Source organism: Apteryx mantelli, chromosome 4, assembly GCF_036417845.1.
Source record: "Apteryx mantelli isolate bAptMan1 chromosome 4, bAptMan1.hap1, whole genome shotgun sequence".
Classification (NCBI taxonomy): domain Eukaryota; kingdom Metazoa; phylum Chordata; class Aves; order Apterygiformes; family Apterygidae; genus Apteryx; species Apteryx mantelli.
The window spans coordinates 24,592,983-24,605,073 of record NC_089981.1 but is presented as its reverse complement, the minus strand read 5'-3'; the positions used below and the strand labels follow the sequence as shown (position 1 = coordinate 24,605,073).

At 37.6% G+C, this 12,091-nt stretch overlaps 1 protein-coding gene across 1 annotated transcript in view; it reads right to left on the bottom strand.

The window, feature by feature from the left end:
- The window catches only part of KCNQ1 (potassium voltage-gated channel subfamily Q member 1), a 376,056-nt gene that overhangs the window by 254,937 nt on the left and 109,028 nt on the right, over window positions 1–12,091 (bottom strand). Inside the window, exons 7-12 of the mRNA XM_067296019.1 lie at window positions 11,368–11,478; window positions 9,124–9,219; window positions 6,704–6,826; window positions 5,588–5,729; window positions 4,257–4,283; window positions 1,956–2,021 (exon numbers count right to left, since the gene is read on the bottom strand). Coding sequence (XP_067152120.1) covers window positions 1,956–2,021; window positions 4,257–4,283; window positions 5,588–5,729; window positions 6,704–6,826; window positions 9,124–9,219; window positions 11,368–11,478 — 565 coding nt within the window. The remainder of the gene's footprint in view (window positions 1–1,955; window positions 2,022–4,256; window positions 4,284–5,587; window positions 5,730–6,703; window positions 6,827–9,123; window positions 9,220–11,367; window positions 11,479–12,091) is intronic.

Genomic DNA, 12,091 nt, shown 5'->3' with positions numbered 1-12,091 from the left:
AAGGAGGGCTCACATCCTTTTAAGTTTTTCTCATGACAAGCGATAATACTACTGAACTTAAAACTGTATGAAGCGTTTGCTGAACATTTACTCAATTGTGCTTGTATGAGATATAATACACAGGTGGATTTGCAGAAAAAGCTGTTTTGGATCATTACCGTTACTGCTTTTCTGTTTAATGTGGAGGTGGGGAGAGGAATGGCAGAATGAGAAAGGAACAAGTTGTCCAGGTTGCACCTCATCCTGTTTGAGCCAGTGTGGTTATCTGAGAATACCGAGATGAAGAGCTGCTTAACATGGGGCAAATATTGCATCTCCCTCCCTCTTTTTATTTTAAAGCTTTCTAAGATTGTAACTGAGATCACAGGCTGTTCTGGTGACCAGTGCAGCCCTCCTCTGCTCTTCACACTCGTTCATATACCTAAGGTGACACTTCCCACATAAGGGAAGCAGCGCTTCAAAGCGCTGCTATGCAACCTGCTTGTAGGGAGAGAGAGGGGAGGCCAGGGAAAGAACACGCCATTAACGGGAGGTTCCCTGCCGCAAAGGGCCTTGAAGCACAGTTACGACATAGCACCAGGGAGCATTCGCGCCCCCGGGTACAGGCTTATCGCTGCTTATTTCCTCACTAGGGGAGCAGAAAGTCTGGGGAGAAGACTGACTCCAGGAACGACAAACTTCCTCACGCATCTAGGCTGAAAAAATATACTGCTTGCTATCAGGGACTGGATTTTACAAGTGGGATTAGGCAGTTCGTTATTTAATTGGGTCTATAGTTTGTCAAAAGTTAAGTTTCCAACTGAGTAAAAGATTATCTCAAGGCTTAAAAGTGGAAAATTTCCTCAAGCTGAACAAAAGATTTTTAAACCAATAAAACATCAGCATTTTTCCCTCATTTTTAAACAGTCATTGCAAAGAACTCAGAAGAAGGGTGATGCAGAAGACAGCAAACTGAAGCTTGCAACATAATCTGCATCTTTGCCACTCTACAGATACAGGGACATAAAGAAAGAGAGTGGGCTCACACAAGAGCTAAAGGTGCCCTACCTCAGGTATAAAGGTCAGCTTTAGTATCTTTTCTTTATTCAGAGTCCACCTATGACTTCCTACATGTCTAATAAAAATGATATGAAAATGAAGTCATAGCTGTTTGACTTTAGGTACTGTTTCCCACAAACTATTGTAAATAGGCAAGAAAAAAAAAAAAGGCATTTTCCAAACTAGTATGTTTCTAAACAAGCACGCTAAAAATAAAAAGAAGCTTTAGAAACCAAATTTCAGTGGCTATAATGAGAGAAAAGAAACAGATGCAGCAAGGGATATTTACTATAAGTCAGGGGTCGCCAAACTTTATTTTCTCCTTTTCTGATGAGTAGCAGTAGCAGCTATAGTAGCACATATTACTACCCAGCTCAATGCTGGGCCAAGTACGACTGCAAATTGGCAGAGAATACACTCCCCACAAGATGACAAACCCTACTCTAAAATAGAGCTTCATAACTTCCAATCAAGGATTATAATCACAATAACAAGAAAATATGGATGAGCCTTCTATATTATTAACATAACAGTTTTACATACAACATAACACATATGCAGATTCTTTGCCAGTAGTGGGGTATTTGGCTACTAAGACAGACAGAAAATATTTTACAATTTCTCTTTTACAGGGATTGTCAAAAAGGTTCCATTTTAAAGTGTTTTTCCAGGCAAACCTGAGTTTTAATTAACGCATTTAGAAAAATACCTGTTTTCTGCAGATTTTTTTTTTATTTAAACATTTGCAACTTACAACCAGAGAAACCTACCAACCCCAAAATTCTACTAAAATGCCTATGTTTTCATTAAGAACCAGCACTATAATTTCCTGTACCAGCAGGCAACTCCAAACAGAGCACTGCAGAGATGTAGTAATTAACAAAGTCGATGGAGCAATGAAATATTATGAGCTTTACCTGGTGAGGGAGGCGCGCTGGAGGACTGCTGGTCTGCAGAAAAGGATGGCCAGGAGCGCTGACAATCTGAGCCAGAGCAAAGATGCACATAAAACAGAGAGATGCAGGGGTGTGTGTTGGAAAAAGAGCTGTAGAGAAACAGCTAAGGAGGTGCAGACATATCTAAAATTCAGAGTGCTGTACTTGACATCTTTAAAAAAAAGAAGAAAATACTTGGGAAAAGGGTTTCTATGGAACTCTCCCAGAATGTATTAAATATAAGCAGAATATGTTAAATCACCACCAGGGGAGGCATTGTGCCTCTTCAAACTCATTCTTCATACAGTGAGTGTGTCATCTGTTGCAAGATATTCATGCCAGTTCTGTCTTGAGGAAAGTAATCAAAACATTTGCCTCCTCAGTCTTGACTTTGATTCCCCCAAGTGCTGTCCTTTCTGAAGTGTGTAACCTCGCAGAGACCCCTCTCAGTCTGGTTCATGCAGTTCAGTGTTAATTCTGACCAATAGTGCCACTGACAATTGAAGCTGCCTGACTTGTTCTATAAAAAGCACTTATAACTGCTAGGTTTGATCATTTAGGCCAAGTCTAGCTCAAGCTGAATTTCTTGGGAGAAAGTTTCATGCAAACAAGAGTAGTCAATGCTGAGAAAAAGATTCAGCAAAAAATTATGGTTTTGTTATATTTTATTTTTTTTAAATCATGCTCCCCCTTTCAGTACTTATTTCATTGAGAAATGACTGTGCCTTCCTACACTGGGACAGAGAGGTATTTTCCGGAAGTGCTGCCCTACTTTTACGCGAAGAGGAAAACTCTCAAAATATGCACGTATTTGAATTATAATTGGGGGAAGGGAATGACATTAGAGATGGAGCCAGGAGAAAGGAGGAGGGCAGAAAGGGAGTTGGAAAACTCTGGTTGTACACAGATACTGTCAGGGAAACCAGAGAAAGGATTCAGGAGCGTGAGTACTTGACTATGTGTGGGGTGCCCAAATCGAGACCTGCAATTGCTGACTATGAGAAAGCAGAATATGGCCATGTGACTAAAGAGACTGTGAGGACCAAATTAAAACCGAATGGGCATCCTTCATTCTTACATTTCCTAATGTCTTGCTCCTGAGCTTTTCACTTGGCAGCTTTAGGTTTCTGTGTATGTAATCTTATTCACAGTAGGTACAAATATACACCCTTCCCTCTTCATTTCTTTGAGTCACTGAGGACAGCACGACATGAACTCTCAGGTCTGTTAGTTCGCTCTGCCTGACTAGGAAATAGAAACTGAACCAAGGCTGGCTGGCAAAGCTCCTCTGATGTTTCCCGATGATGAAGGAATTTCTTGTTGATGTATAACAGGCAGTGGTGACTTCATGGCTCTCACTGCTATCCTGAATTTGTTCCACCATGTTTACCTCCATTAGAGATGCATCGCTTTGGGTATAGGAGAAAACCGGAAACCAGGGAATGAGCAAGCCAAGCATTGGGCAGGGAGAGTCAAGGAGATTTAGTGTTCTATTATTTTGCCACCTTAATTGCACTTATGCCCCATGTGGGTTCAGTGGAGAAAAATCAACCTTGTATTTTCCAACAATTTAATCTGAGTCTTAGCATCCTTGCAGTTTAAACTTCTATTGTCTTCAGTGGATGCAAAGCAGGCAACTTACAGGTGGCTCACAGCACTCTCACTAAATCACAGTTGTTTTTGCCCAGACCTAGCTCTACTCCTAGAGCCTTTGGGGAAAACTCAGTTGTTAAGAAAGTGCCTAAACAAGCAAAACATCATAGCACTATATGGCTGCCTAAGTGATCACAGAATCCAGATAAATAATAAAATGTATTATTTAATTTATGGGTCCCCATTTGTTCACAAATATCTACAGAGCATTTTTACAGGAACAGATGTATGTAGTTCAAAATGCCCATTTCTAAAGGTCATATCTGGAAGTTTTTCTCCCATTCCAACCTATTTGTTTAAAAATTAATTCTTAGTTATTTGAGTATGTAGCTCAATTTTTATTATCTTTTTATATTGGTTATGTATAGACTAGCAAATTTTCCTCAGTCGACAGCAATCATCTACTTACAATCAAATACTTTAGAAATGAGTGCTCACTTCTGTTTTTGTAACTAAACTGTGGGTGCAATTGTGATTACAAGTGTGAGAATATACATTTCTGTATGTCAAGATCTCCTTGGCTGCAAAAGATTTCTTAGAAACTCTTATGTTGCTAGACACACATGAAAAGCACTGCAAACATTGTCATAAGCTGGCATGCTGTAGATGAAGTTATTTTCCTCAACTTACCAAGCAATTTTAACATTCCTGTTTGTCCTGTATACTTGTAACAGTTTAGAGAGAGCAGAACACAGATGAAAAGAAGAAAAGAAATAAGTGTCAGAAGAAATAAGAGAAAAATCTTTTTATTGAAAGCTAGAGAATTGATTTTTGAAGTGGCAGTAGTAGACTGCCTGCAAATCATATTGTCCTTTAATCTATTTAGAAACTTAGTGATATCAAGATGGGACTTGGCAAGTCTAATCATTCATACAGCTCAGTCACTGGATTGTTTTGAAGAAAGATATTTGCACTCAAAGACAAATACAGAGAGTAAACTTAGTATCCACCTTCTAACAGCTAACTAACTACCACAAGCTCTGAGTTGCGATCATTCCTCAACACAGGGCAAGAAAGAGTGGAAAAGCAAGGATGTTACAGAACAAGACAGAAATGTACCAAAAATTATATGGAAGGTGAGAGCTTCTGCCTGAATTAAAATATACCTGGTGCCAACCAACACTGAAATCTCTCATTTTAATGGCCATTAAATTTAATCAAGTCAGCCAGCTTTCTGAGGAGAAAAAACATAAGTGCTTACGGTATGTATGATCCATAAAACGTACTTTTAAAAATTAAATCTTATTCTTGCTGCCAAAATTTGAGCATACAATTAACATCTTATAAATTCTACTTTTTTGTAAAAAAGCTACATTGTAAATTCAGAGTTATTTCAGAAGCTCATATTATAACCAAGTAAGCTATTACTTATAAGGTAGCTATCAAATAGGGTCCTTTCTTCTTTTCCTCGTACTATACCATTCTGTACAATGACAGTTAGTACAGATGATCCACATTTATCTTAAGTAATTTTGCTTTCAAAATTTGATTCACAGACAACTCCACTGAGCAGATGGCAGGAGCACATAATGGTTTCATATAGCAGACTATCTCCAGAGCAGCCAAGTATCAATTCTTTTTGGTTGAAGTACAAGCAGAATATGAATGTGGCTTGGGCAATTTCACCTGGAAAAGCTGGCAGCCAATCCCAGTAGCTTCAATCAATTAAAGAAATGGGGAAAGTATGCACCAAACTCAGACACAGTAGCTCTTCTGGCAGGCAGAAATTACAAATAATCTTGGTTTGCCTGCAGAGGATCACATTCATTAAGGGAACGGCTGAATCTCATCCAGAGAAGCCAGCGACCAAAGCCAGAAAGCAATGTATTCTTGCTTTGGAAAGATAGCCAGGAACTAGTTCTGTCTTTATTCTTTCTCCTACATATATGAAAGAGGACCTGTGTACAAATAACTAACAGAGGCCAATACAGTTACTGGCATGTTATAATAGAATTTCTTACCAGAGTTTTCATATGCTTCAATAGTGAAATCAGGTTTCCTGTCATCTGTCACATGGTTGTAAGTGATCTGTGGAACAGTTAACACCTTATCTGGAGAAGAAGGTCCATTGTCCTTCTCTAACTTAAATTTCTTCTTTTTAACCTAAAAATACACATATATTAAATTACTTGAAGCAAACTACATTTAATTCTCTTCAATAATGTTTTTAATAACGATAAGGTCTCCAATGAGTTATAACCAGATAAGAGTGCCTGACCAATTGTATTTGCATTACGCTCCACTCTGCATTCTTATTAAGATTCCCCCCCCCCGACATCATCATTAGCAAACCTCTTGCCTGCAATGAAAAAAAATCTGCTAATTTTGCAACAGTTTATATAAATCAAATTATTCTAGAATATCCTTGCCATTTCATGGACGCAATAAACTGTATCTTCAGCACATGTAAATGGATACAGTGCTATTGAATTTAGATGAATCTGTGATACTAGGGGAGATTTCTGCACAGCATCTTTTCTTTCCTATGGGAGGCTACTGTACGATATCATTACAATAGAGAGGAGAGGGTATTACATCATTTAAAGATTCTGGCAAAGGTTCTTCCCCACCCCCCAGAAAAAATTCTGAAGTTATGAAATCAGTTGATACAAAATACTACTGTATGTAGACACAAGATGTCTTCAATATTGGAGTTCAGAAAGCCATAAAATTAATATCTGAGAGAAGCAGCAGGGTTTTTGTTTGTTTGCTTACCAATTAAAAATAATTGTTTTGGAAATATTCTTTTTATTTTTTTCCTTTGCTTATAGCTTTCCAGACAACAACAGCAAGTTACTGATGGATGTGCCTGAGTTAGATCATTATTGTTCTTTTCAATGCCCATACATCCATTAAAAAGCAAGCTTGGGATCTGAAGCAAATTAAGTTATAGCTTAAAATGTTTCTATACTCAAAATCCCCAAACTCATTTGAAAATGAAACTACGAAACCGAGCCTCTGTAACAAACCTCTGCAAAACAAATAAAACAAATAGCCTCTAGAGAGTGAAAAATTCAATCTAATTTAAAAAATGAATATATGAAATTACTGTAATGAGAAACATTAGTTACTGATACCATCACTGATTTCTTCGGTTTTGGACTGGGTGACAGTAAATGATAGTTCCTAGTAGGTTTTCGAATATACATTTTCCATGTAGAAGAGTCTGGATTTTCTGCTGCATAGCATCTCCATGCAGTCTAGAATAGAAGTTGTTAGTAACAGAGCAATTAATACAACTGGGTTTGCTGCTATCCATACTTCAGAGTAATGTTCAAGTCAGCACATTAGAAAATCTTGCTTTAATAGTGTTCATGGTTTTCCCCCACATTAACTTTGCATAGTTTCACATTCTCAAACTCAAACTGCATTGTTTAATCTGGACTGATACACACCCAGAAAGGAAAACCAGTCTTTTCAAGTGCATCTTTTGATCGGATTAGCAGGGCTTGGGATACAAGAGGAAGTACTTTGTAACAGGCAGCATTCTAGACTGGACTTAAAAGATTGGAGTTGAATTTCTTGCTCTGCTCCAGGTTCCCTTTGAGACCTTGGGCATTTTGCCTGTTGCACCTGTGTTTCAGGACCCTGCTTGCAAATTGGAGGTAGTTCTTCCCTACCTCACAAGGGCACTATCAGAAAAAACCAACTGTGACATACTTCGCGTTGCAGTCAGTGGGGCTGTATTCATACAGGAGAAATAAGACAGACAGCATAATGGAACAGCACCAACGGTCAATCAGGAGCCAAATCCCCCAAACAAATAAAAAAAAAAATCCAAACAAACCCTGACCACCAGTGATTGAAATGCTATGCTCAAAGACAAAAAGGAAGAAAAACAGGGCTAGGAAACAAGACCAAACACAGACAAAACACAACTGCGCACTCCTTGAAAAGTCTAAAGATATCATTAGAAGTAATTAATAATTAGTCTCCAAATTAACATGGCAGATCCTTATTTACAACAAGAGAAAAAGGATATGTATATGTATACACAAAATCTAAAATGGAAAAGGCTTGAAAGTATAAGAGGGAAGAAATAATGCAAGGCAGAATGATGGAAGAAAAGAGAAGCTGGAAAGTAAAGGCTCAATCACCATATAATTCCCATCATAATTAATAGGATAATGGAAGAGACACTGGCCTCTGGAAGAAAACAAGAGAGGAATACAGGGAAAAACTATCACTGATTTCAGTTGTTGCCATGTACTTCATAAATTTCTTGGTTTAAGAATAATCCTTTTGTAAGTTATGCGTAGTGTACTTATTCAAATGGAACGCCAGAGCTCCAAGACTATTAGCAAACACTAATTATCACTAGTAATAACAGATAGTCAGCAACTTTTTGTCTATCCCCCATTCATTCTTAATATTTCAGATAGAGCCAAGTACAGCCTTCTAAACGTGCAGTCTCAGGCTTCCCAATAATTTGGGGTTGATTTCCCAAAAGAATCAGTGGGAACACTGAAAATCCATTCTTTGCAAAACCATACCTTTTTCTGACCATGCAATCCAAAAGAAACACACTCAGTCTGAAGATTTTGGGCTAATCTTTGGCTATAACCAGACCCCTAAATTTAAACCTTTTTCACATTAACTCTGGGACTGTTTAGTTTCAAGCATAAACTTTACAGTTAGCTACTGTTTCCATAAAGAGTCTGACCTGGAAATCCACATTCACTGATGAAGCAAGAGAAATAAGTCATATGAGAATGCAAAAATGATACAGCTTAGGTGAAACATCTAGATTTCTTTTTTAATTTGATCCTGTGCTTCTAAAGCTACAAACAGATATTGAGCAAGGGAAGAAAAACTGGAAAAAACCTGCAATGAAATAATATTCGTACTTCTCCAGAGTGAAACGTTAGCTCCACTGAAGTCAAGGATAATATCTCTTTGACCTCCTTGACACCAAAACTGCAACCATATTTTTAACAGAGGTGATCAAAAATTTTCTGACTGTATATTATTCTACAAGAAAAGACTAGTTTTGCAGAATCTCAGTTTTTGCCAGCCACCTACCCCAGAGCTGAAAGCTCAGGAAGTTGAAACTAGATTTTTCTTTTTTAAGACTCTGACTTTTCCTGAAACTGAAATATCTATTTGTCTCAAGAAAAATGCAGCGTTTCTGATATTTGTCTTTACTAGGAAAAGTGGATTTTTAAAAGTACAATTTTATATGCACCGTCTTTTCTGTTTTTCATTATTGTAAAGCATAGTATTTCATAACATACTCCCTAGTTAAATTGCTCAATAACCACAAGCTATTGTTCAGTTATGTTTTTAAATCAGCTGAATTAAATAATTTGCACTGATTTGAGAGTGAACTTTTCTGCCCATTAATTTATATTAGAGGTGGGATTTCTAAAACTATTTAGGAGACTTGTAACTCCTATACGATTTTTTGAAGGGAATCAGGCGTGGAAATACTGTAAACAACTTCAAAAACTTATAAATGGAGAGAAATGATAGTTGGTAAAATGCACTAACTCGGTACCTGTATGAGAGAGGCAGCAGCTGGAATTTGACGGTTGAAGTGCTTCTGTCTTTGTTTCTGTTGTACTTTTAGGGCAAAGCCTGAACCAAGAATTCCCTGTGGGAAGAAAGAAAACACAAATTTAACCTTTTAAGCTGGGGAAAAACCATGCACAAACTTGCCAAAGTATGTCATATTAATAAACTCCTATTCAGCATCATAAAACAACCCAACTAATTATTCAGAGGAAATGACTTTATACTGTTAAGTTTTCAGACTCAGTTAGTCTTGCTTGCTGAAACATAAAATGTGAGTACTATCGTGGCCTGATTCAAAGCCTATTTAAGTCAGCTGGGCTCAAACACTAAAGAGCAAGCAGAAATTATATTTCATACCCTCTAAAAGCCTCATAAATGCCTGTGCAGGGGAATGACAGAATAAGGAGAAATATATTAATCTGGTTTGCTTAACCTCATTTTCATGAGAAATAAAGCTTTGGCATGGCATAATTTAGATCACAAGAAAGTCTTTTTAACAATAGTACGGCAATTTCTATAGCATTAACCCATGGTGGAATGGGAAGAGAAGAAAGAGGAAAAGGAGCACTACAATATAGCCAGGCGGTTGAGGAGTTCAGCACAAGGCCATCTAATCCATCTGAGGACAAGGGACATGGACTAATGGCACTGGGTAGCGTACAATCCGAAGCAGCCTCCAAATGTAGTAGAATTATTAATTCCAAAATTAAGTGTGGAGCAAGTCACTTATTTAGTCATTCATATATCTACAGACATACCTAACAAAGGTTTAGGAGTACACTTAAATTTAGTAATTATGTTTAGTAATAAATTAGTTTTTTAGTTTCCCTTCCTGATGAAGAGGAGGGTTGTTATTTTACTTCTATAAACAATTAGGAAATCTGACAGGTAAACATAAAAGCATTGCTCTGAAGGTAGGACTACTATATAATTATTTATAAAACGTCTTTGGAGGCATTCAAGTCAGAAAAAAAATAACTCTCCACTCAAAGCAGTAGCTTTGGATATTTTTATTACAGATCATTTCATTTGCCAAGCATCACTTCTAAGCAAGAAACAAATGTGAAGGAGATTAGGGTGGGGAGGGGGGTAAAAATACACTTTTGAAGGCAAACTGATGCTGGAGAGTCTAAAAATCTAGACTTACTTACTCCTCTTTGCAAAAGGTTGTGAACCTTTAAAATAAATGACTAATTTAAAAAAGTCACTGGAGTTTTAACAGAAACTATTTTATATTATCAAGAATTTTTGTGACCATACTGGCATAAAAATATTATTCCCATCCATCCTGTGCTTATCCCCCCGCCTTCGCTGGCACAACTCCACTGAATTAACGCAATTGTTTGTATCACTGAATTGCAGAACCTGCTGAAAACTAAATCTGGCAAGATTTTGGTGTGTGTGTGTGTGGGGGGGGTATTCTATCCAGAATCACATTCTCTCATCCAGTTCACACCTGGCTGCACAAACACTTGAACAGCACAATTCAGGAGTATTGCTAAAGTTGAGAGAACAGTACTCTTAACTACACTTGCCCCTGAAAGTTTTGGCTCTTCGAACCACAGCCCAGGTTTCACTGATTTTCAATTTACCCTTGGTACCCAAGTGTCTCATTTATTGTTATGAAGTATTTGGGCACCTATTTTCAGTAGTAGCTAAGAGTCAAAACACCTTTAAAAGCTCAGGCCTAAAACACTGTTGAAAATGAGACTTTGGCCATGGCCAGACATTAATTTGTCAAACAGCACTATCAGTTGCCACTATCACTGTCCCTGGCCACTTACTGGTGCCTCTCTGCCGCTTTGCCAGGAGGATACGTATGAGAGCTCTACAGTTCACCCTGGACCAGGGCACCTAATCGGTTGAGCGACCTAGGAGCAAATGCCTTAAAAAGCCAAAACACAGTACTAAGTCAGTGATCTGAAAAGCAACTAGCATGGAAATACTTTCCTTTACACTTTGGAGGTGGCTGAAAAAGTGTTTTGAATTAAACACTCATTTTCAGGCTGAAACATCCCTTTTTCAAGTGCATATCAAATGTAGTGTCTCATATAATAAACACTGCATGTTTACATTTTTTTTTAGCTGCATTTGACAATATAGAAGTTGAACATGAAGCCTTTATAATATCAGATTCAATGAAAGTTTAAAGAATCAATAACAAAAGATTCCTCTGACCATTAAAGGGTCAACATCAAATTGCCAGCAGAAGTACAAAACTACCTACCGCAGGTAGCGCAAAAAATGAAATTGCAAACACTGAAAAACAAGATGCAATAGTCTTTCCTATCCAGGTCTGAGGCACTTTATCCCCATAGCCAATAGTTGTAACAGTCACCTGTAATGAGAAATACATAGAGCATTACAAATATTAACATAGCAGTCTTAGGGATTTTTTGTTTGTTTGTTTTTAAAGGAACATAAGTTGCATTCCCATCTCTCCCAATGACAGTCTGTGTGACCTTAACAAAGGTAATTCACCTCTCTGAGTTTGCTTCCCATCTATAAGAGAATGAAAAAGGTAAAGGAAACTGAATTATAATAAAATGTGTTAAAAATGTAGTAAAGTAAAACCATTAATTTAAGTCTTCATGGCTTAGAAAACATTACAGTATATGAAATTACAGGGATATGGGCTGCCTGCCCATGTCACAAACTTTCCTTGGGGGGAGGTAGCCAACACAGCTCTGAACTGCTGATTTTCTTTATGGGCAGGAGATGTTTGCTGAGAGGATTACAGGGCTGTTGCATATAAAGAGCACACGTACTGTTGCTATGCAATACGACTGGGGTCAGACATGAAGTATACCAGAGAATAGTGTTGATATAAACAGCGAGAGAAGCTGAAAAAATTTCCATGCAGCAACAGATTCTTAAAACATAGCCTAACAAATCACTAATTCACACAGTACATAAAGAGAAAGAACAGATAATTTAATGCACACACGCAG